This window comes from Anguilla anguilla, chromosome 2 (assembly GCF_013347855.1).
Source record: "Anguilla anguilla isolate fAngAng1 chromosome 2, fAngAng1.pri, whole genome shotgun sequence".
In the NCBI taxonomy this organism is placed as follows: Eukaryota; Metazoa; Chordata; class Actinopteri; order Anguilliformes; family Anguillidae; genus Anguilla; species Anguilla anguilla.
Genome location: NC_049202.1, coordinates 29,635,517 through 29,662,235, shown reverse-complemented (window position 1 = coordinate 29,662,235; position 26,719 = coordinate 29,635,517). Strand labels below are relative to the sequence as shown.

Below are 26,719 nucleotides of genomic sequence, written 5' to 3'. Positions count from 1 at the left end.
GTTTTTCAGGAAAGCACAAGAGTCCCAGAAAGAGATGAAACTGCTTCTGGACATGTACAAATCAGCACCCAAAGAGCAGAGGGACAAAGTGCAGCTCATGGCTGCTGAGCGGAAGTCCAAAGCAGAGGTCTGTAGGATCACTGTTACATCTTTAATAGTAGAAAACACATTGCAGGGATCCAGACTAACTTTTTACAGTGGTTGCACTGGTGCGCCTAACTTTTGAATTTTGGTGCACCCAAAACTTTTCACCGCGCCTTTCGGCGCCGCAATAATACATTTTAAGCGTTACCTTTTTTGTCAGTTCCCATACACATTGGTAATTTCTTAACACATTATGTAAATGATTGTAAACAGGAATAAAGGTGCAGATGAATGTTTTTTCTTTATTGAAATTACAGCACAAACAAGAAATCGCAATAACCTCAATAGCTTTTAAGAGCTACATACAGTACACTTTTATAATTAGAGGCTGACACAAATTATATGCAAGTGCACATGCATGGAAAAATTTTACATGCATGCTGCAATTTTAGGTCCTAACAAAAAGCGTACCTAAAAATAGATACAATAAAATTTCTGCGTGTTTTAGTTGTTTTGCATGCATAGCCTATTTGTGTACTACTTAAGTCAGCCTCTGTTTTATAATGATTTTGTTTACATAAAATTAAGGCACACAATTTTGAGAAATGTGACTGAGCTTCCATATCAACAAAATCAGTGTCTTCATTTAACATGAGTGGCAGCCCTGTTGCTTAGAATTGGTGAGATCTTAAATTAACTTTTTTCAAGAGCAGCATCCATTACTACTCAGTCTTGAAAGGGACTTTTCTACATGTAAAACCTATGGTAAGGTTGTATAGTTATACCATATTTAGTCCTAGACATGGAGGGTGGAATGACGTGGTATAATATTAGAAAAATTTGTCTTGTTTATTTCCATATTCAGTGAGCAGTGTTTTCACTGCTCTATTGGCATATCTTAGGGCTATTATTGGGTTTATCTTGTTGCTATGACGGAATACAAATTTTTAGTGGTGAAAGAATACTTTTATGAATGCCCTGATAGACACTATTGTCCAGTGTGTCATGCGTGGGTGGGGGTAGTTACAGATGAGACTGCAGGGAGGGGGTGCTTGGTAAAGGGATGACCAGCGCGACAATGGTTGTGCTTAGAAACTCCGTCTTCGGTGTAGTTGTCCTGAATTGTCTACCTATACAGCCGGAACACAGAGTTTGTGTTTTCAACACAAACAGTGTTTGGTTGCAGGAGCACTGAAAGTATGAGCTGACCAATCTCAGTATGTCAGCGTCATGGCCACTAGAGGATTGCACAAACAAGTTAAGCAGTTTACAGCTGAGGTGAAAGCTAACGGGAACAATAGAAGACCAAATGGTATAGTTCGGAATAGTGCAGTTTAGAGGAGCCGGATGATGGATCTGGAGCTCCAGACAGTGTCAAGGCATGGGCAGGGGAAGAACACGGCTGAAGCAGTCCATGACCATGGAGCGAAGGACAGGACTGGGGCGATCCTGTGGATTCAGGCCGAGTAAATGGGGAAACTCCATTCACTTAGTTTTTCATTCACATGTAATTGAGATATTTTAATGTTAGTTTTACATAAGCCTTTCTCTCCCTTTCTATCAGGTGGATGAGTTGAGAGGACGAGTGCGAGAGCTGGAGGAGAGGGAGAGAAAGGAGAGCAAGAAGTTGGCGGATGAAGATGCCCTCAGGAAAATCCGTATGGCAGAGGAGACCATTGACCACCTACAGAAGAAGCTGGCAGCTACAAAACAGGTTTGGGGATTGGGGGATTGGGGGGTTGGGGGGTTGGGGGGTTGGGGGATTCAAAAACAGCTCCTAACTGTGATTACCGGGGCCATGCTCTCACTGGACAATTAAGCCAAGGAATATGCATCCTGTCTGTAGTGGCACAGGGTGACAAATCGGTCTTAAAGTTATTAGATTAATGTTGGATGTCAATCTTGTGAAACTTGAGAAAATTTATAATTTTGTTTATAAATCATGGGGATTTTCTGAGAAATGTCTAATGTCTAATGAGATTCTAAATAAAAATTCTAAATAGTAGAAAATCCAGAATGGAGGATTTCACAGGTTCAAATAGTGTCATGAAACCTGGTAGATAAGACACACCGGAGTGTAATGGACACACCAACTCTTTGTCAAAAATGACTGCAGTGTCAGTGTAGAACTTTTAGGGAGCAAGGTTCAAAATGTCAAGGTTGCAGAGCATAGAACAGTGGTTCCCAACCTCAGTCCTGGAATCCCCCGTGTGTATGCCAGTTTTCGTTACCACACAAAAGCCAACAGTCTGTAATTCCTAGCTTATGGAAAAATATCACATCACCAGCTGTTTATTTACTACAAAAACATTTTGCATAATAAAATACACAACTTTAGGAACATGTCTTTCTATGCTGCTCATTTTTAAACCCCATTCCTTGTGTGACAAAACCTGCTCTGTCACAAACCCCATACAACATTCCTTTAATTTGGCAGACTCTCTTATCCAAAGCAACGTACAATAAGTCCATACTGAAGTCTGAACACTTCTTGAAATCCTGGTAGATTTGTATCAAGAAGCCAGACATTATTTTAATTCCAATGAGGAAATACTTCTATTTGGCCAGGTGGTTAGCAGGTATCCTAAACTACTGACTATCCCCTGCCCTTATAGGAAGAGGAAGCTCTGCTCAGTGAAATGGATGTTACTGGCCAGGCCTTTGAAGATATGCAGGAGCAAAACAGCCGGCTCATGCAACAGCTGAGGGAGAAGGATGATGCCAACTTCAAACTGATGAGCGAGAGGATCAAATCCAATCAGATCTACAAGTTGCTGAGGGAGGAGAAGGAGGACCTGGCAGACCAGGTCCTGACCCTCAAAACCCAAGTGAGTGGAATGGGGGGTTGAGCGTGGGGGGGGGGGGGGCAACAAAACAATGGATAGACCGACTGGATGAACAATTCTGTCATTATTTAGTATGTTCACAACCTTGACATGATTGATATCTACCAGTAAACATTGTTTGAGGACAACCTGTGCTGTCATTATAAACCTTTTCCCAAGGATACAACACCAAAACAAGTAAGAGTATTGTGATTCTTTTCTCATGATTCTCTCAAAATTCAGTCAAATTTTGGCCGAATAAGAATGTTTTTTTCCTGCTATGATTTAATCAAATTCAAGGGCAACAAATGCACTGGAAAATGAATAATGAATTGGTATGGGATAGCTTTTCCCTTAGATTTTCTCAGACAACTTACTCTGTTGGGCCAACTTTCAGAAATTCTCATGCACACTGAGATATTGTTCTACTCATGTTTAGTAGCTTTCCACAGTTGATCAAAACAAGAAAACATTTGTCCGATTAGTTTATGCTCAATGTGGGACTAGATATTCTCAATGGAATTCAATGGGGGACTCCGACCTGGCCAAAACATGAGTTTCAGAGACTTTATCTGTAGCCACTTTTGGTTGCTTTGGCTTTATGGGCAGGAGCATTATCTTGCTAAAAAATGACTTCCGATCTTTCCTGTTGAGAAAATAACTTGTGGATGATACAAAACAATCGCACCAGCTCACTGACACCACCAGATGAAAATTCCCTCAACACCATGACTCCCCCTCCTCCATGCTTAACTGTCTACAAGGGCACCTCTCTGGGGCATCACTACATTGCTGAAATTTTGACTTGTCACTCCATAGGACTCTGTGGAACCAATCTGAATCACACTTCCCATATTTGGCTAAAAGAGCATTCTGTCACCAATGTTTATCTGAAAGAGCAGTGGCTTGTTAGTGCATCTTTTTGAAACAAAACCAACAGCCAGTCTTCTTGTAATTGTTCTTCTGGAAACAGTCTTGTTAGCAGTTCTAAACTCATCTACCATTTCCTTAAGAACTAAGAATTTGAGTCTGTGTTTTTCTGTAATTGTTGTCGTTCTGGGTCTTCCAGAGCCTTTTTTCCTTATTGTGGAACCACATTTCTCAAACCGCAGGCCTATGCTCTTGTTTGTTGATAAAATACATAGGGAATTCATCAGCCTTTAGAATCTTGTAGATGTAAGTCTTTCCAGCTTAACGAAGACCAGCTAGTCGATTCTTGACAGTCACACCAGCATGGTATTTTGCTTTCTTTTAGACATTAAGCGGAAATCTTTTTTTAAAAAAAGATTAAAATTTATTTCACGACTCATGTGTCAGAAAAGTAGGCCAGCAGTAAATTGTGAAGAAAAGAAAAGAAAAGCTCCAATATGTTCACATTTCATAAATTTGTCAGATATAAGATTTTACAGCCATAGGAAGCTTCGGAGTGCTTGGCCAGCATAGCCTGGAGGTGAGAGAGCAGGAACTGGAGGGGGCTTAGCCATCTGGTAAATGGACTGCATTTATATAGCGCTTTTATCCAAAGCGCTTTACAATTGATGCCTCTCATTCGCCAGAGCAGTTAGGGGTTAGGTGTCTTGCTCAAGGACACTTCGACACACCCAGGGCGGGGTTTGAACCGGCAACCCTCCGACTGCCAGACAATCGGTCTTACCTCCTGAGCTATGTCGCCCCTGATGTGTGAATGTATGCGTGTGTGTCAGAGGGGGTGTCCGTGCCCCCACCCCTCCTCTTTTTTACTAGTTAAAGTATGCAGCTTTCTTTGAGTTAAGTCAGTTTTGGGCAACTTAGACAGAAGTTCTTGGTTGGAAGTGGGCATCTACATCTACTGGGGTGGTTGTACATTTCATGTCTGGTGTTTTTAGATTATTCTGCCCTCTTTGGTTTTTGCATTTTTGATTGCTTTGGGACAAATAAGCTATGGTTCTATATCTTCTTTCATACAGTGTGACTGCCCATGTCTGTATCCTTTGTTAAGCGTTTTAAGGTAGTTGAACCGCGTCTTTAGATTAGACATGAATATTTATTGTAACTTAATACATTTCTTAATTTTCATCTGGTTGTGAGTTGTATATTTTGATTAAGGTTGATCCAACAGTTTGCTCTGCCTACAACAAAATTGGCGATTTAATTGATCATTTATATTTTTGATAATAATGACCAAATTAAATCAAATAAATATATTTTACCTGTTGGGTAAGTGAGGTGTATGTACTCACTGATTTGATGCCCATCCAACGAGTCTTCACTGACAAAATTATCAGCAAGCTTGTTGAATTAGAACTCCCTAGGTCGCGACTTGTGTACCCTTCTGTCCTTCCCCGTTTTTTGTTATTTTGTCTGAGATCCACTTTTAGTGTCTATAAGGTTTATAAGGCATTTTGATATGCTTAGCTGTAGGTAGGACTTCTCTTTGCTGTTTTCCTTAGCTAGATCACTGACCTTACGTGAGAATTGGAGAAGGAGAACTAGGTAACAGTTGTGACATATTGGAACAGTTGACAGTGGAGAATAGCATGCAGAGGCATATTTCCCAGCAATCTTTGCACATCAGAAAATAACAGTAGTACAAGAGAAATAGAGACAAATGGTGAAATTGAGTAGTTGAAACAATATGCTTTCATCAGAATGGGCATGTAGGTGAAGTTTGAAATGATTACATTACATTACAGGCATTTAGCAGACGCTCTTATCCAGAGCGACTTACACAACTTTTTTACTTAGCACTTTACATTGTATCCATTTGTACAGCTGGATATATACTGAAGCAATGCAGGTTAAGTACCTTGCACAAGGGTACAACGGCAGTGTCCTTACCCGGGATTCGAACCTGCGACCTTTCGGTTACAAGTGCAGTTCCTTACCCACTGTGCCACACTCCGTCCTCCATGATCACAGACTTACTGAACGGCATATAAAACAGACTGTATGAGGAAGGTAATCATTTATATAGTTGTTCAAGGAACGCGTTAAATTGCATAGGAAAACTGTTGTGCTTTTCTCATGTAGACTACTAGTAGTTAGGGGTCCAAGCAGCGAAGCTGGTGGAACCCTATTGTATCTGTTAGGATTATTAGGGGTCCAAGCAGTGAAGCTGGTGGAACCCTATTGTATCTGTTAGAATTATTAGTGTGGTTGCCTTAGGCAAACACACTATTATTGCACATATTATTTATTTATTTATTTATTTATTTATTATTATTTCACCCATTTTTTGGACCGCTACTCCTCCCAGAGTTTTCGCACCACATACACGTCAAATATGTCAAATCGAGCGGCTTCATTGGGAATGGTGTTCTATTATTTTGTGGAAAGTTTCGGTGCACGGTTTTTGAAAAAATTGGCTTTTTTTGGGCAATTTTTCCCATAGAGAATGAATGGCGGAATGTTCACCCTTGTGATGTCACAATGCTGCCTTCTCAGCCTTGTGATGTCACAATGCTCTGTCTTCTAGCAGCTGTACTCAGGTCTCTCTCTAGATTTGAACATTCTGCTATTCATCTCTATGGGGAAAAATTGCCCACAAATTGTGCAATGCCTCATTGGACATGGTAGAGAGTCCTTTGTCCATTGGTGGAGATCAGCCTTGCCCCCCTTCCTGATTGGCCGATGTTTGATATTTCATAACTTTTGAACTGTTTGTCATAGAGAACAATGGGTCGCGTCATTGGACTCAGTAAAGACCTAGCAACCGCCTATAACTTTATAGCAACGACCTAGCAACACCCTAGCAACCACCTAGAACACCCTAGCAACCGCCTAGAACTCCATAGCAACCACCTAACAACACACTGGCAACCACCTGTAACACCATAGCAACTACCTAGAACTCCATAGCAACCGCCTATAACTCCATAGCAACCACCTAGCAACATCTTAGCAACCACCTAGCAACACCCTAGCAACCACCTGGAACACCATAGCAAATGCATAGCAACACCCTCGCAACCACCTAGAACTGCATAGCAACCACCTTGCAACACCCTAGCAACCACCTGGAACACCATAGCAAATGCCTAGCAACACCCTAGCAACCGGCTATAACTCCATAGCAACCACCTAGCAACATCCTAGCAACCACCTAGAAAACCCTAACAACCATCTAGCAACACCCTAGCAACCGCCTATAACTCCATAGCAACCACCTAGCAACATCTTAGCAACCACCTAGCACCACCCTAGCAACCACCTGGAACACCATAGAAAATGCATAGCAACACCCTAGCAACCGGCTATAACTCCATAGCAACCACCTAGCAACACCATAGCAACCACCTTGCGACTCCCTATCAACCACCTAGAATACCCTAGTAACCACCTGGAACACCATAACAACTGCCTAGCAACACCCTAGCAACCACCTAGAACTTCATAGCATCCACCTAGCACCACCCTAGCAACCACCTAGAATGCCCTAGCAACCACCTAGCAACACCCTAGCAACCGCCTATAACTCTATAGCAACCACCTAGCAACATCCTAACAACCACCTAGCAACACCCTAGCAACCACCTGGAACACCATAACAACTGCCTAGCAACACCCTAGCAACCGCCTATAACTCCATAGCAACATCCTAGCAACCACTTAGAATACCCTAGCAACCACCTAGCAATGCCCTAGCAACCACCTGGAGCTCCATAGCAACCACCTAGCACCACCCTAGCAACCACCTGAAACACCATATCAACCGCCTAGCAACTGCCTAGAACTCCATAGCAACCACCTAGAACACCATAGCAACTGTCTAGAATTCCATAGCAACCGCCTAGAACTCCATAAAACCACCTAGCAACACCCTAGCAACCGCCTCAAATCCCATAGCAACCACCTAGCAACACCCTAGACACCACCTAAAACACCATAGTCACCACCAGAACATCATAGCAACTACCTACCACTGTTCACTCTGTTCAGCAAAAAGTCGACTTTGCATTGGCGGCAACCACACTTCACAATTTCTGCAGGAATTGTCTAATTATTATTATTATTATTTTTCTCTGCTAAAAGTGTCTGAGGCTCAGCGACCATAAGTTGTAGACCAACCAAATTTGGTAAGTGGGTTCCTATGGCCCCCCACTACTCAGGCACTACACACCTATGTCGGCCAGATGGTGGCGCTATAACAAAGGGTCATGTTTAAAAGGCCAGAACGCCCACACCATAAGTTAGATCAACACAAAACTTCATGGACCAATGCATCTGAATGTGCTCTACAACTTTGCTATTGGGACCACCTATGTCCGCCATATTGTTTGCCCGCCATTTGGACTTTTTTATTAGTTGGGGTGCGGAAGAGCTTTAGCTCCAAATCTAAAGTGTTACGACATCTAGTAAACTTCTTTACGGCAAGCGGCTAGAAGACATCCATGGTGACGCAAGTAATCCGACACCGTAGGGTCTAGTTTTTATCAGTGAGGGGAGGGTCTGAACGTCGGGGAAGCAACGGAAGACAGTGCCAGCCAGAGTGCATGCTAGGCTACTAAAAGTTTGTTAGTAAAAGCTTTTTGAGAGGATGAATAATTACTTTTCTTGAGCATGGATCCATTTGAAGACAATATCGGGTGAGTTTGTTTAGTCTTTGAATCTGTCATTATGCTGAGAAATAGCTAAACCATTTTATTGGTAGGTTTTGAGTTTCTGTGCAAACGCGCGAAAACACGCTGGTATAATAAAACAATGATGGCAATACATATATAGTCCGCTTTGTTCCGTTGCTACCATAACATAACAAACTATCTTGTGTCTACAGCTGCAGTTTCTCGCTGCAATTATTAATATTGAATATAAACAAGAGACGCAATTTTTGCTGTACTCTGCCAATGTCTACATAAATAAATACGGTACTCTGAGCGTAGGAAGCAGGTAGCATGGATGGCGAGTTTATTTCGTTTTTTGCTACTAAAAGTTTGTTAAAGCTTTGAGAGGATGAATCATTACTTTTCTTTGGCATGGATCCATTTGAAGACAATATCGGGTGAGTTCGTTTAGTCTTTGAATCCGTCATTATGCTGAGAGAAATCGTATTCTCAATTTAATCTCTAAATTGACTGTAAGCTTAGGGTTGTAACTAGGTAGCTGTTTCGTAGGTGACTTAGTTAATGCACTCGTCTTAACTATTGCTTGTATTTTAGCATAGACTGCGTTGTTGCTGTTCTTGTTTGTGTTGGTGTTAATCAGTTTAACCTACAGGGTCCAAGTTGAACTATGCGGTTGTTCCCTGCACTTGGAACGGTACTTCTCTCTAGGGTTTCTGGTTATGATTATACACTTTGTTGTACGTCGCTCTGGATATGAGCGTCTGCCAAATGCCTTTAATGTAATGTAATATTCCGTAGCAACAAGATAAACCTGACATTAGCCCTAAAATATGCCAATACAGCAGTGAAAACGCTGCTGACTGAATAACGAAATAAACGAGAGAATTTCTTTTTTAATTATACCATGTCATTCTACAGTCAATATCTGGGACGAAACATTGAATAAATATACAATCTTACCATTGGTTTTACGCGTAGAGATGTCCCTTTTGCGACTGAGTGGTCATATATTGTCTTGGACAATCCGTTTGTGAAATATACGCGCATTTGTGATGCTTGGGAAGGCTACCTTCAAAAACAGCTGTGCGTAATACCCCACCTGTTGCTTACGACGTTGTCACCCTTTTTAGTACAATTTGGCTTGATTGACAATTCATTTATGCAGTAGGTGAGAGTATAAGCTTTCTAATGATGTATAACATGTCTGATTTTGCTTTTGGAATAGCGTTTTATAGGTCAGCGTATCCAAAAATTTTCTTATCTGCCAATGTCGAAATAAATAATACGGTAGGCTACTCTGCACGCAGGTCGCGAGTTGATATTTCGTCTTTTGTTTCGTTTTTTCTCAATGTCGTATTTATTATTTGAAATGTGCATTCTCTGCTAACCTGAGCAATGGATTGGAATATGTGTCTGACGTAGTGTTGCACGGTATACCGAAACTTCAGCACTTTTTCGGTACTTTAAAAAAAGAAATTTCGGTATTAGAATTTTCCGACATTCGGTAGTTTTGTGTCAAATGTAAAAGCCAGGGAAATGTGTCTCTCGCATTACTGATTTAGAGGATGAAAAGTGTAATTTGTCAGAATCTTCGCTAGATGGCAGTAGCAACTAAGGTTGCCAAGTGAGGTGACTTACGCTTGTGCACTCAGCTCGTTGATACAGCGCAAGCTTTGACTCAGTTCACTTCAGTAGCAATAGGTGTTCCAATTTGGAAATATTTTATTATAGATAGATGCTGTATTATTAAAATATGCTGTTTTTAAATCTATTTAAAGGTGAATGACCTGTTTTGAAGATCATTTAGTTTACAACGGTTTCATTTTTGAAATATATTTAATATTTTTCTATTATTAGTATGTTGAAGAGGCTTCAACTTAGGTTGTTAATAAACCAGGTTGTTAATAAACCATGAATTCGAAAATGAGGTCAACCTTTGTGGACATTACGTTTCTGATCTATTAAGGTAATTTCAATATCGTTAGGTACCGAGTTTCGAATCAGCATTGTTTAAGTTTCAAGTATCATTTCAGTATTGAGTGTTGTGATACTAAACCTGGTATCAGTATCAAAGTCAAAATTTTGGTATCATGACAACACTAGTGTGACACCTTTTTTAGTTGCGGCGCAGAAACACTGCAGCTGTACATACACGTCGGCCATCTAAGTGTTACGACATGCCATCTAAGTGTTACAACATAGTAAAGGCCTTTACAGGAAGCGGCCAGGACACAACCATGGTGACGCAAGTAAGTCATCAGACAGCATGTCCTAGCACAAATTTGGCCATAAGTCATCAATATTTTACTACGTCAGACACATATTCCAATCCATTGCTCATCATGATATTCAGTAGATATGTTGGGTGAAGCTATATGACCCTGAGGACAAAGCCATTTTAAAATCGCCCCATAGGGGGCGCGATAGTGCCAATGCTTGGACCCCTCCCAACGCCGCTTGCGGCTTTAATTGTAATTATGATTGAGTCATGTTTTTAAATGGAATGTTTTTAATGGGATGTTGTAGACAGTCCATACGTTCTAATTGTTTGTATGTGGGTAGATAGAGAACAGGGCGAGGTAACATGAATGTAGAAATGTGGTGTTTGCTGTTAAGAACGTTTTCTACAGTAGCCAAGTGAAGAAATATAGTTAGTAGAAACGCCACAGTGGTCAGCTGGTGTAACTTCAAGAAAATCACTAAATGTGTCGTCATGAAATGCATATGATTGCCCATGAGTGACTCTTGGTAAACACATGCATTGACGATTCTCATATTTTGATAAGTGCAAAAGCAATAGTCCAAAAGCAATAGACTATTATTAGTTAGCAATATAAGAAAATTAAGGATTTGCCTGTCGGCGAGGTGGGATTCAATCTTCCGACCTTGTACTACCCATTCAATGACATTACCAGTCAGCTACCATCAAGTAGCTGTCCAAGGTGTGACTTTTCTTCAAATGTGTCCGTGGTTTTAAGGAAGACAGGCCAGTATGCACAGCAGAGCTCCATTTGTATCCATATGGCCTTGCTAAATTGTAGCCGATTAACTGAACGTGTAGATGGTATGTCATAATACAGTCTATACGTTCAGTGAAAGATGGGGTAAATGTGGTGCAAAAGCAATGGTTGAGAAGTAATAGACAATTATTAATGAGCAAATAAGCATGTATAAGAAATGAAAAATTTGCTTCAGGCAAGATTTGACCCCATGACTCAATGATCCATTGACTGCGACATTACCACAGAGCCACAAACTAATTAGCTGAAAGACTGGAAATTTTCTTGGGGAAAAAGATATAAGTCCATTTTGCGTGTAAGTGAAGGATTGGCTGGTGTAGGTAAATGTCCAATGGGAAGACATATTGTTTGTGGCCTTGCATTAAGATGATGTAATCTGGCAGGAAAAATAAGGAGACAATGCAAAATCCCCTTAGTTGGAGGCTTTATTGTGCAGGAGTGTTTGTGAATTCTGTCTTTTGAAATGGGGTCAGTCTTTTGAAATTGGGTCAGAAGGTACAGAAATGAATGTTTTTAAGTTCTGTGGTCATTGTTGTTATTTCTGTAGGAAATCCTGAAAAGTGGCAAACTCTTGGTGCTGCGTAGGTATGAGGCATGCCACCCCGCCAAGGCGTAACTTGGCAGGATGGCATACCTGCCATCCCAAAAGTATTTAAAGGAGTAACATGGTGGTTTTCACACTTTCTCGGTTTTATGTGCTATTTGCACCAGAGGCATTGAAGAAACCTGATGAGTAAAGTATTAAATATGTCCGTTCTTTATTTTTGGAGAAATATGCATTTTAAATTTATCGTCCTATTTTCAGGCGGTTGAGAATGTTATCAACTTAGTGCGTCACGAGTACAGTAACCACTCCCCTTTCCGGCGCCCCATAAAGAAATCTGACTGGACACACCGTCCTGCTACAAGTGTGCTGTGAAGTTTACGTAGCAAACAACAAGGCTGAATCCTTCTGACGTAATTTACTTAGAAACTATACACTCAGATCGCATAGTTTCACTGTGGCCAAGCGGAATCGGTAACGTTTCAGAAAATATATAACTTTAAAAGGTTTAATTCAATCATCTACTGGGACTTGTGTCGTTTATTGAGGGTGTGAAAGAGAATTTCGGTGCAGCTGACTATAATCGAATGTTTTTCAGATTTACCGTTCGATTGAGCAAGTATCATTCAAAGTACATTTTTATGGGTTAGTGCTGTCCGATTGTGCTAGCTACTTCACATTAACCTTGTACGGCGATCAGTAAAGGCTAACAGCACAGCACCACTTAATTATTGTCACTTCTATCACCACTGTAATAAACTAAAAAAAAAGGCGACAAACTACCTTTTCTGTGAGAAATGTATTGTCGAGCTCACGCGCATACACTGCTGGCGACATTCTAAAACTACATTTTGCCATCCCTACAGTCAGTCAGATTGCTGTGATAGCTCATTCTAAATGGATAACTCGTGACCCATAGTTTGTGCCGCTGGCTTACAGGCAAGATAATGCAAATATTTGACTAACGTTAGGTTCACTTATTAGAGCGCCTTTTAAGGACTATTGGACAATCTCTGGTTGGTCGTATTCATTTATAGCTAGCTAGCTAATGTTCGCTAGCTATGTAGTTTGCTTTCATAATGTAATGTTATCGATAACGTTAGCTAGCAAGTTTGCTTTCATAAGGACGTTATAGTTGTGGTTTTATCTTAACTTGGCAAAAATTATTATTGGATATAAGTCAACGTCCTTAGCTGTGGATACTTTATATACTAAGTTAGCTAGCTTGTGAAAATTCAGTGTCCCAAGATAAGCGCGTGTCATGGAGGTAGCTATGGTAACGGTCTGTCAATCGTAGCTAACTGACAGTTCTCATTACCACGCCCAGACAGTTTGGGTGAACTTTTATAGTGGGGAATTTAGGCTCAGAAAAATACGTTTTAAAATGCATTTAAATGACTGAATAATAAAAAAAATTATGCACATTTGTTTTGTTGTTGCCTAAAGACAACTAGCAAGTGTCACATTCAACCACCATGTTACTCCTTTAAAATCTTATAAAAATGTTATTGTTTCTTCTAAAAAAAAAAAACAGATGAAAAGGAATGAAATGGATAAAAATGTAATCGTATATTGTGATCGACTAAGATTAGGTGTGAGAAACTGATTTTACCCCTGTGCCGTGTTCATATTTCAGGTGGATGCCCAGCTGCTAGTTGTGCAAAAACTGGAGGAGAAGGAGGGGGTACTCCAGAGCTCTCTGGCAGCATTGGAAAAAGAACTTGGACTCCGGACACAAGCACTAGAACTCAACAAGAGGAAGGTAAAATGAGCTGCCACTTATTGTTCTTAAGATTTTAAATGAATTTTTAATTTTATTTTTGTGGGGGGCGGAGGTATATATGGTTTTATGTTGATTGGAATTTTTTAGAGTTATGCACGGTTTATTCTCAATGAGAAGAATGTTGTTTGCGTGTTCTTGGGGAATCTTCTCCCTTGTGGAACCATGTTTGGATCAGTGAAGTAACACCCTAAGGACCACTTTCCAATTGAAAAGGCTTTATTACGATGCACAAAGGGAGACTTGCCAGAGTGCCACGCAAGCATTCCGTCCGAATCTCAATGAGACAGCCACAAGTGAGGGTTTAAGTGTTATGTTGACAGTTGTGGTTATTGCCTAGTGTGAACATTCCCAGGTAGAAATATACATTACAGCAGACGTCCCAGGGACACCCAGTTGGTCTGCTGCCGCTGACACCACTTTGATCTGTGGCTATTGCGTATCCTTACAAACCATGAATGAACTCTATATGTGGCCATCTGTCTCTAACAATGGGAAGATGTTACAGAGTGTGTGGTTGTATGTGTGGGAGTGTGTATTGAGCATGAAGTTAAGACACAGAAAGCAACTTAATTGTTCAAACCTATCATTGTCCATGTTTGGTTTCTCATGAACAGGCCAGTTTTGCAGTTTTCAGTTTTAATAAATAATTGACTAGCCTAATCTTTCAAATTAGGACTTTTTTTATTATGTTCTGTTTTCAGGATATAATTAAATAGGCCTCAGGGTTTTTGCTCATCATCAGCCATGATGCTGTGCCATGGCAAGATTTAGAGCGTCACGGTAACATAAATCCCACCCGAAGTGAATAATGGTGAATTTAAAGGTGATCACTTACAACACTAAGTACGACCACTACAATGGTGATCATTCTAGTGGTCGTATTTTTAAAAAAAGTGTTATTTTATAAAATGTATAAACAAAGTATCATAATTGTATTAGCCCTTGATAATTAATGGAAACAATCAGTGTTGGCAGTGTCCTCAGACGCTTGGTCCCCATGCACTGTATGTGGAATATACTGCTTAGTTTTAAATAAAAACATTCAACTTATTGGAGTGCTCTGCACATGAATTTACTTGTAAAGTGTTCATTTATTAAATGAATACACCTAGCTTACCGCTAGAAGAAGAAAAAAACTATTGAATTTGTCACTGTCTTAACGTAAACTCGTTTGTCCTTGATAAAAGTCGGATGAATAATTCGATAGTTCAGCATTTGGATTTTCAACATTATCTTATAAAGGTAATCCATGTTAAAGGTAAAACACATTGACTCTACTTGCACCTTTTGAGGAGCTCAGTAGAGAAATCGACTCTTCCACTGCAAACTGCGGCAGATATCATTCCGTCCATCATTGCATTGAAACATCTCCTAAGATAAAGTGCTGGCACAGATCATGGTGTTGAAGCCGTCAAAGCACACTCTTCTGGAAGCAGTCGAGAAAAGATTCAGTCAGACTGAATCAGAGCTCCCTGATGGCTATGACAACAATATAACAATGCTTTTATTATTAATAATAATAATAATAATAATAATAATTATAATAATAATAATGAAAGTATCTGAATGTACCTATAGAGCAAATAAACATTTTTTTTTGTTTTCTTTATCTGTTTCTTTTATATATATATATATATATTTTTTTTACTTTTAAAGTCTGCTATCGGAATTGGCTGACTTGGCTTTCAAAGTCGGCAACCAGAATCGATCATAAAAATTCATGATCGGTGCACCCCTGATTTCAATTAGTAATTGAAATAATTTGCTAATTCAATTGGAAGTCTTACATTGTTATCTAAATTAAACAGCAGAACAAACAAGTTTTTTTCCACTTGCAAAATGAAAGGCCAATGAACATGGTGAACATGGTACAAAATCTTGCCATTTCATTTTGGCTATTATTTAACAAACTGGACAGCCCCTTTAAGCACCGGTGGCTGTGCTGCTGCAGTCACCTGCTCATTTGGTCACAGTGACATGATGGGTTCGATGTCTGATCTAAAAGCTTAGTATGTATAGGCCTAATACTTGCGGAGAGCAAAACGCATTGCAAAACTTGCAATTAAGCAATACAAATCTTTAATGTCATATAGTCTCTTTTTTGTTCTTTTTGTGTGTGCGGTTCTCTTGTTTATATCTTGCCTGACTAGCACCTTGTGATAACTCACAGTTTTTCCATTTTCATGTATACATGCATACATACAGTATATATTGAATTGTTTACTGAATTACTTAGAAGTAATGTGATCAATAGCTATGAAATTTTGCTACAAAGAATGTACGCTTCTCTGTTATAATAAGTCACATTAAGTTTGAGGTGACCATAAACTGTTTGTGTACAGTTTAAACAAACGCTAACATAGTCTGAAATCACAACTGCGGTGTATGTGCAGGACAGCTTTAATACTGGTGTGGTACAATTGTAACAACAAATAACTGCATAAATTGTTAATATTTGCGGTATTTACAGGACAAAACACCGTTGGTTCAAAATGACATACTGTGCATGCACTGCACAAGAAAAAAAGACACGCAATACTCTATTTCAAGACAACTTGCTTCACTGAATGTTTTTAATTTTGAGTTTAACTTAGATTTTGAAGTTGTTATGCCAACTAAAATTCGATAGTTGTTTTGTTCAGATCTTCAATTTTTCTACAAAAGCTTAAAATGGAATTTTTAAGTTTTTCTAACAAGGAAATGCAAGCTTTCTGATCTAAGTTTTCAGGCAGAAATTGAACTAAATATTTAAAATGCTAGGTTAAGCTTGTTTATTGCCAAAAATGGTGCATATGTGGGATTAAATGAGTAGTGGTTTTAAATACAATTATATATATATAATTAAAGCCCCAAGCGGCGTTGGGAGGGGTCCAAGCATTGGCACTATCGCGCCCCCTATGGAGCGATTTTAAAATGGCTTTGTCTTCATGATCATATACCTTCACCCAACATATCTACTGAATATCATGATGAGCAATGGATTGGAATATGTGTCTGACGTAGTGAAATATTGATGTCTTATGGCCAAATTTGTGCTAAGACATGCTGTCTGATGACTTAGTTGCGTCACCATGGATGTGTCCTGGCCGCTTCCCGTAAAGGCCTTTACTATGTTGTAACACTTAGATGGCATGTCGTAACACTTAGATGGCCGACGTGTATGTACAGCTGCAGTGTTTCTGCGACGCAACTAAAGGCGTCACACTAGTGTTGTCACGATACCAAAATTTTGACTTTGATACTGATACCAGGTTTAGTATCACGATACTCAATACTGAAATGATACTTGAAACTTAAACGATGCTGATTCGATACTCGGTACCTAACAATACTGAAATTACCTTAAAAGATCAGAAACGTAATGTCCACAAAGGTTGACCTCATTTTCGAATTCATGGTTTATTAACGACCTTTAAGTTGAAGCCTCTTCAACATACTAATAAGTATAGGCCTATAGTGTTACAACACTAAACAATAGAAAAATACATCAAATTTATTTCAAAAATTAAACCGTTGTAAACTAAATGATCTTTAAAACAGGTCTTTCACCTTTAAATAGATTTAAAAACTGCATATTGTAATAACAATACAGCATCTATCTATAATAAAATATTTCCAAATTGGAACACCTATTGCTACTGAAGTGAACTGAGTCGAAGCTTGCGCTGTATCAACGAGCTGAGTGCACAAGCGCAAGTCACCTCACTTGGCAACCTTAGTTGCTACTGCCATCCTCTAAATCAGTAATGCAAGAGACACATTTCCCTGGCTTTTACATTTGACACAAAACTAGCGAACGTTGGAAAATTCTAATACCGAACCGTTTCTCTTTTTTTAAGTACCGAAAAAGTGCTGAGGTTTCGGAATACCGTGCAACACTACATCAGACACATATTCCAATCCATTGCTCATCTTAGCAGAGAATGCACATTTCAGAGTGCCCCAGAGACAGATAGAATAATGATACATAAATTCACATTTCAAATAATAAATAGGGCATTGAGAAAAAACGAAACAAAAGACGAAATATCTAAAAATTTCGGTTACGCTGACCTATAAAACGCTATTCCAAAAGCAAAATCAGACATGTTATAGCTACATCGTGAGAGCTTTTACTCTCACCTACTGAATAAATGAATTGTCAATCAAGCTAAATTGTACTAAAAAGGGCGACAACACCGTAAGCAACAGGTGGGGTATTAAGCACAGCTATTTTTGAAGGTAGCCTACCCAGGTATCACAAATGCACGTATATTTCACAAACGGATTGTCCAAGACAATATATGACCGCTGAGGCTCAAAAGGGACATCTCTACACGTAAAACCAGTGGTAAGATTGTATATTTATTCAATGTTTAGTCCCAGATATTGACTGTAGAATGACATGGTATAATTTTAAAAAACTTTGTCTCGTTTATTTCGTTATTCAGTGAGCTGCGTTTTCACTGCTGTATTGGCATATTTTAGGGCTAATGTCGGGTTTATCTTGTTGCTACGGAGTATTACATTACATTACAGGCATTTGGCAGACGCTCTTATCCAGAGCGAGGTTAAACTGATTAACACTAACACAAACAAGAACAGCAACAACGCAGTCTATGCTAAAATACAAGCAATAGTTAAGACGAGTGCATTAACTAAGTCACCTACGAAACAACTACCTAGTTACAACCCTAAGCTTACAGTCAATTTAGAGATTAAATTGAGAATACGATTTCTCTCAGCATAATGACGGATTCAAAGACTAAACGAACTCGCCCGATATTGTCTTCAAATGGATCTATGCCAAAGAAAAGTAATGATTCATCCTCTCAAAAAGCTTTTACTAACAAACTTTTAGTAACAAAAAACGAAATATCAACTCGCCACCCCTGCTACCTGCTTCCTACGCTCAGAGTACCGTATTATTTATGTAGACATTGGCAGACTACAGCATAAATTGCGTCTTTTGTTTATATTCAATATTAGTAATTGCAGTGAGAAACTGCAGCTGTAGATACAAGAGTTTGTTATGGTAGCAACGGAACGAAGCGGACTATATATGTATTACCGTCATTGTTTTATTATACCAGCGTGTTTTCGTGCGTTAGCACAGAAACTCAAAACCTATCAATAAAATGGTTTAGCTATTTCTCAGCATAAGGACAGATTCAAAGCGTAACGAACTCACCCGATATTGTCTTCAAATGGATCCATGCCAAAGAAAAGTAATGATTCATCCTCTCAAAAAGCTTTTACTAACAAACTTTTAGTAGCCTAGCAATGCACTCTGGCTGGCACTGTCTTCCGTTGCTTCCCCGACGTTCAGACCCTCCCCTCACTGATAAAAACTAGACCCTACGGTGTCGGATTACTTGCGTCGCCATGGATGTCTTCTAGCCGCTTGCCGTAAAGAAGTTTACTAGATGTCGTAACACTTTAGATTTGGAGCTTAAGCTCTTCCGCACCCCAACTAATAAAAAAGTCCAAATGGCGGGCAAACAATATGGCGGACATAGGTGGTCCCAATAGCAAAGTAGAGCACATTCAGATGCATTGGTCCATGAAGTTTTGTGTTGATCTGACTTATGGTGTGGGCGTTCTGGCCTTTTAAAGTATGACCCTTTGTTATAGCGCCACCATCTGGCCGACATAGGTGATTTGTAGTGCCTGAGTAGTGGGGGGCCATAGGAACCCACCTACCAAATTTGGTTGGTCTACAACTTATGGTTGCTGAGCCTCAGACATTTGAGCGGAGAAAAATAAGAATAATAATAATAATCCTAACAGATACAATAGGGTTCCACCAGCTTCGCTGCTTGGACCCCTAATAAATTATTTTGTCTATGTAGTCATTTCAGTAGGGAAAAGTAAAGATAGCATTTTGAAATCTTGATTTTCTGTAGGGTGTTCGACATTTGTTGGGTAGTTACTTACCGATTATGTGTGAGGTGGACACCCCTTCAATACCTTTCTACGTGCATGTTCTATTTAACTTATTTATGTAGGTGTGACATCCACGCTGCGTGTGGAACTTGCTCTTTCGTTGCTTAGCAATGTCTATGAGTAAGTAATGCTAGTCGAACCTATGCTGATTTGGACCCAGGAGATGAATGATCAAAATGAGTGTATTTATAACGTGATGAAACCAATCCTGCTCAGTTCAGTTACGCCATGCCATTGTTATGAATCAGTGATAGACTTGTGCATTTCTTTCATCTGAGCAACACTGAATCATTTTACTACGTGAATGGGATCATTGACATTGTATGATATGATATTCCCTAGTTTTATTTTGTTTAATGAAACTTCAATGCTCTTGTCATTATTTCTTAGTTATAGCATAGCGTGTTTAAGGTAATTGGATACAGGTTTAATGGGAAATTAAAACGGACCTGTAATAAACTTTTAGCCAATGTTTTAATTCTGATGGGAGAAAATTTGAACTAAAGAACATCTTGAGAAAAAAATCTGATTAGTGTATCATCCACGGCTTCCATTACAGCCGTAGACTATTGAAATTGGCAGTACATCCTGTGCAACCCGCATGGTTTTCAAAGGAAATGAAAAGACAAAGTCATTTGATTGGCTATTAATAGATCTAGCTGCACCACTTCCACTGATAAATATATTCAGGATAACCCAGCCCTGTTTCCAGGTGCGCCACACACTTTTCACTCTCCCCATGTTGAGATGCCAAAATTTGTGCGTTGTCCAAACTTTTATGTCCAGCAGTTTTGTTTTTAAAATTGGTTTGAGGATCTTGGTCTCCACCCATTTCCTGCCCCTCACCTGTCCTCAGGCTGTCGAGGCAGCACAGCTGGCAGAGGACCTGAAGGTGCAGCTGGAGCACACCCAAGCTAAACTTCGGGAGATCCAGGCTTCTGTATTGGATAACCGCATAGCCCGTGAGAGGGAGAGCTTCAACCTGAAGAAAGCACAGGTACATGCACATATCCAAATCCATGTGTATACATTATTAACCCTTCCTCTTGTAGTTTTTGTTTTTCTTGGGTTGGGAGGGGGGAGGTTGGGTGGACTCAACGTAATTCATAGGGTTGTATATGCATTCAAGAATAACGTTTACATATATAATTATAACTAGCTACATCATGATTTCTGTTTACCAGTTACTATCTGGCATTCACTGAATTTATATCTTTCTTTTTTTTAATTTGATGTTTTGAAGGACAAGACAATGAGTAGTGATCACTGATGGGATCAGGAGTTGTAATCGGTAATAAAAACAAAATTCCAGCTATGTGCTCACGTGGCATGCACAAACCAGTTTTCCCATTATTAGTCACAATAGCATTACCAGCCTGGTGCCTGTATATTAAAGAGTTGGAATGTTGAGGAAAAACGGTGAAAATGCTTCCACATTAGCTTGAATTCTGAGAAAGTGAATTCTCGTCAACAGGCTTATGATCCATCAGGCTTATTTGATTGCAGTACAGCGATAACAATTCCCAAACCTTTTTTAACCCTGTGTCAACTTGACAGCCTGAAATTTGCTACTGGAAATGATGTTGATAACTGTATATGGTAGGCTTGAGCCATATCCAGATTTTCACGCAGCCGTTAGGTATACCTTATAGAAATTATATGTCCCCATTGCAAGCGCAGATGTGTGTCCCAAGAAGAGACAGATAATGGGTAGCTCAGGCCCCCTAAAGAACAGGGAAACTTGTAACAAAGCACTCCGATTCCCCCCCAAAAAAGCCTGTCATGTTCAAGTTGAATTATCACACATTCATGCAATAACCAGGAGAGCCTTGATTTCATAAAATTATAACTTGCTAACATTTACAGTATGATGTGAATTCCATCAATTGTGTTGTACTGTATGTGATCGTCAGTGCCCATGGATAGCTATCCCTGTAGGGTATCAAGCATACTTCAAGCCTCATTTTTAGTTAAATGTAATCAAATTAGCTAACTAGTATAAAATTAGAAACCGCTTGCATTGTCGATACCTGGGAAGGTATACACATGCTATGGTTATTAGGCAAGTCTCTTAGGATATTAATGACAATAATGTTACACTATAATAATATAATAACGTTCATAATGATGGAATTTAGAATGCGTTGAATGATCAGCTGCATGCAGTAAAACTAATAGACCATAATGAAAATTGTACCTTTGGTATTTTTATATACAATTGGCAATGCCAATGTTACACATTATAGCAACCTAGTTTACTATAGTAGCCGATTGGCAGTGGGCACTTAGCAATGTTGAGGGCTGACTTGGTTCTTTGAACGTCAAATGCTCATATGCAGGTTTGAAACTGTATTTTGCACTTCAGCAGTTGTCCATCTTTACAAAAATGCCATTAAGAGAACATTATATCAATCGTTATATTAATCATGAATTTTTAATGATGAATTGATTGTATAATTGCCATTGGGTATGCTAAATGTTTGGATCTGGTAGTGCATTGCCTCCCTCACACTCTCACTTTCAGGAGGACCTGTCCAGGCTACGTCGAAAGCTGGAGAAACAAAAGAAAGTGGAGGTGTACACAGATGCTGATGAAATTCTGCAGGAAGAGATCAATCAGTACAAGGTTAGTTTTTCAATTAAAATAATGGCTTATAAAAGGCTATGACAGAGTAGATGTTTTTTTTTTGGTCACCTAGCAAAAACAGATTTCACCTTTGGCTGCAATTGTTGTGAAGAGAAAAAATTATTTCCATCATAGATTCAAACAGTATAGATTTGCTTATCATACATCCCTCTTAATGTTGTCCAGGGAGTGAAAACAATCAAAACCTGGGTATGTAGTGAAATGCTCTATATTTTTGGAGTGAAAAAAGATAATCAGAGAGCTATTGAGGTTCTGTTCTGTGTGTGGATGGGCCCCAAGAAAAATGGGCCTACACAACCATGAAAGTGATCCTGGAATTATAGGACCCCAACATGGCACTGAACCCGAGCATGTGCATGCAGGGGTAGGACGATCGTAACTATACGCTGAGGTATATTGTTGGAAAGAGTAGGCAGGTTGAGTGCCCTGTTACAATCAGCTAGGTCTATCAGCAAACATTTGCCTTAGCCATGCTCAGAAGTTTTCAAGAATAATATTTTCCAAAAAATGAAGAAAATCAACTCCTACGTTTCGCCTGGTACAGTGTCTTTTACTGCTATCACAGAGTAAATATGTAAGCCGGCGATGATTAGACAAAACTTTCGGTTACGCTGGGCTATAAAACGCTATTCCAAAAGTTAAATTAGACATGTTATACATCGTTAGAAAGCTTATAGTGACACCTATTGGATAAAATAATTGTCAATCAAGTCAGACTGTACTAAAAAGGTTGAAAACACTGTAATGTGTGGACAGCTATGCATTTGTGGACAGCTATTTTGAAAGATACCCAGGCATTATAAAGGAGTGTATATTAGACAAACTGATTTTCCAAGACAATATGACCACTTCAGTCTTGAAAGAGACATCTCTGCGCGTAAAACCAATGGTAAGATTGTATATTTATTCTGTATTTAGTCACCGATATTGACAGTCGAATGACAATATCATTTTAGAAAAATTTGTCTGGTTTATTTTGTTATTCAGTGAGCAGTGTTTTCCCCCATTTTATTGGCATATCTTAGGGTTTATGACGGAATACAAATTTTTGGTAGTGAAATTATATTTTTATGAATGCCCATCTAGTTACTATTGTCCACTGTGTCATGTGCGGGGGGTTTAGTTGCAGATGAGACTGCAGGGAGAGGGTGCTTGTTAAATGGACGACCTGCCGACAATGGTGGGGCTTAGAAATTGTGTATTCGGCATAGTTGTCGTGTATCGTCTACCAATAAAGCTAGAAGACAGAATTTGTGGTTTCATAGTTTGGTTGCAGGACCAGTGAAAGTCTGAATTCAACAATCTCAGGACATCATGGGCGTCATGGGCACTAAGGGGGACTGCACGTAGGAGTTAAGTTATTTGAACACTTGTTTAATTGGATTCAGATCGGTTAAATAACTTGGCCATTCAATAATTTTCCAGTTTTTATCTTTGAAAAACTCCTTTGTTGCTTTTGCAATATGTTTGGGATCATTGTCTTGCTGTCTGATGAAGCACCATCCAATTCTTTTGGAGGCATTTCGTTGAACTTGAGCAGATAAGAACCTTCTGTACACTTCAAAATTCTGTTGCTGCCATCAGCAGTTACATCATTAGTGAAGACAAGTGTGTGAGTATCTGTGGCAGCCATACATGTCCAAACTGTAATGCTCTCCACCACTATGTTTCACAGATGAGAGGGGTTACTTTGAATCTTAGGCAGTTCTTTTCGGCCTCCACATTTGCTCTTGCCATCACTCTTAATAAAAGTGAATAGTGATCTCATCTGTCCACAAGACCTTTTTCCAGAACTCTGCATACTCTTTTAGGTACTGCTTAGCAAACTAACCTGGACGTCCTGTTTTTAGTTTGCAGCTAACTAGTGGTTGGCATCTTGCAGTGTAGCCTCTGTAGCTCTTTGTGAAGTCTACTGTGGACAATTGTCGCAGACACATCCATGCCTGCATCGTGAACAGTGTTTCTAATCTTTTGGGCTGTTTGGAGGTTTTTCTTCATTATAGTGAGAATTCTTCAGTCATGAACTGCAGAGGTTTTCCTTGGCTTACCAGGCTCTGTTTTCTATGCTCACCAGTGTTCTCTTTCTTCTTATTGATGTTCAAAATGTTTGATTTTGGTTAGCCTGACGTTTGGCATATCGTCAGTTTTTACCTAATTTCTCAGCCTTATAATGGCCTCCTTGACTTTCACTGGCATGTCGGCAAATGGCAATAACAGACTCCAAAGACAATCCACAGGCTATAATCAAGAATAGGTACTGTGAACGCTCTCATACCTGCACTAAGGAAGCAATTGAGCATACCTGACTAATCAGAAACACCTGACACACCAATTGTCACAAATGATGCCATGAAATGGGGGGAGTATTCATAAAAAGTACATCTCCATGGAGGCGCTGATGTTGAGCAATAAGGCCTGGCTTGCACTCAATGTTCCCATTAATTCCAAAGGTGTTCGATGGGATTGAGGTCAGAGTTCTATGCAGGCCAAACCAAACTGAGCAAACCATTTCTTTATAGACCTTGCATTGTGCACAGGAGCATTAGCATGCTGAAACAGGAAAGGCTCTTCCCCAAACTGTCGCCACAAAGTTGGAAGCACACAGTTCTCTAGAATGTCATTGTAGGCTGTACCATCAGAATTTCCCTTCACTGGAGCTAAGGGGCCTAGTCCAAACCATGAACAGCCCCAGACCATTATTCCTCCTGCACCAAGCTTTACAGTTGCCACTATTCAGGCAGGTATTCAGAGCAACTTTATAGTACACAACTTTTTTTACAGACCAGTCAAGTTCCTCTACACCGTTCTCGATTGAACCATTTCTATATGGACGTTGATGTGTGCATGGGGGCATTGTTTGCAGAAAGGGCCTTCCCCAAACTGCAGAATCGTGAATGTGAAGGGGTGTCCAAATACTTTTGGTAATTGTCAATCAAATAAACCGTTCTGTTTGCTTACCGGGCTGTAGAAGAAGCAGCTTCTGCCAGCTGATCCCTCTTCACCTGCAGTGCACTGGTGTATCTGGATGCTTTAGCATCGGCACGTGCAGTTCAGGGTCAGGCCTTCAAAACACGTATAATGTGTCCTCGTTTACGTCAATGAGACATCCATGACTTTTGGAAATGTTATGTAAGAAAGGGCTGCATTGTAATGTTTCATATAACTTATCCAGACATTTGAAGCACATTTTCAGGACTCTAAATGTCCTCTGTATTACAGGGCGACAGCTCAGGAGGTAAGACCGATTGTCTGGCAGTCGGAGGGTTGCCGGTTCAAAACCCTGCCCTGGGCGTGTCGAAGTGTCCTTGAGCAAGACACCTAACCCCTAACTGCTCTGGCGAATGAGAGGCATCAATTGTAAAGCACTTTGGATAAAAGCGCTATATAAATGCAGTCCATTTACAGTGCAGGTTTTTGTGGGTTTTCAATTTTATTCATTACTGCGATTACCTAATTCGGATCAATATTATGACTAACCATTGGGATATGTATTATTAGTGTATTCTTTAGTAAACACAGTAAATAGTCTTTCACATTGTAATCTTGATATTTGTATGCATGTTTGTTACTGTCTTAAAATTGTGCCCTTAAAATGACAAAGAAACCACTGCGAAATGACTTAAGATAAGTCTTTTGTTGGCCTGGTCTTAAGTTGACCAGCCACCTGACACATGGGTGCAAGTTAATTTGCTAAGGTGGGCGCCAGGCTGTTAGGCTTGACTTTGAAACTGCCTGTCATGAGAAGGTCAGGAGTCAGGCTCTGAGATTTTGAGGGAAAAGGTGGATTTCCTGGACACACTTTGCCTTAATTATATACTGTATGGTATATATTCATGTATTTAGACTTATGAGGACTTAGTTGAAAAATATAATGTAAATAATAAAAGCATGCAGTTTTATTTCAAGTTTTTTCAGATACTCAGATGCCAAATACACTATTGACTAGTATGTAAAACAGCTTGAGAAAATATGAAATAAATATTTTGAAAGTGAACTTTTATCCGGACTGTTAATAGAATACACTGGAGAATCCTATGTTTTTTGGAAATGAGATCTATGTCCATAACCTTTCTTGAACAGAGTTAAATTGACTAGGTAGCTTTTAAAATAATATCAGTGTATTATTGACTACCATGTTGTGAAACTTCATTTTCTGTTTTCAACTACAATTACACTTAACGTAGTGACTAGCATCTAAAACATGTGACAGTTTGTAATTTTTACTATTGTCAAAGCAAGTACAAAAAAATGTAAAAATAAAATTAAAAAAGTTATTATTGACCAGTTGTTGAGGGGAAGAGAAGACAGGCAGTGGGAAGGAAATAAATTCTAGGGAGTTTGGGGGCATGGT

At 39.5% G+C, this 26,719-nt stretch overlaps 1 protein-coding gene across 1 annotated transcript in view; it reads left to right on the top strand.

Moving 5' to 3' along the window:
• Positions 1-26,719, top strand: part of rnf40 (ring finger protein 40) — a 51,895-nt gene that overhangs the window by 20,047 nt on the left and 5,129 nt on the right. The window contains exons 14-19 of the mRNA XM_035405848.1: positions 10-127; positions 1,649-1,798; positions 2,700-2,912; positions 13,650-13,775; positions 20,578-20,718; positions 22,246-22,347. Coding sequence (XP_035261739.1) covers positions 10-127; positions 1,649-1,798; positions 2,700-2,912; positions 13,650-13,775; positions 20,578-20,718; positions 22,246-22,347 — 850 coding nt within the window. The remainder of the gene's footprint in view (positions 1-9; positions 128-1,648; positions 1,799-2,699; positions 2,913-13,649; positions 13,776-20,577; positions 20,719-22,245; positions 22,348-26,719) is intronic.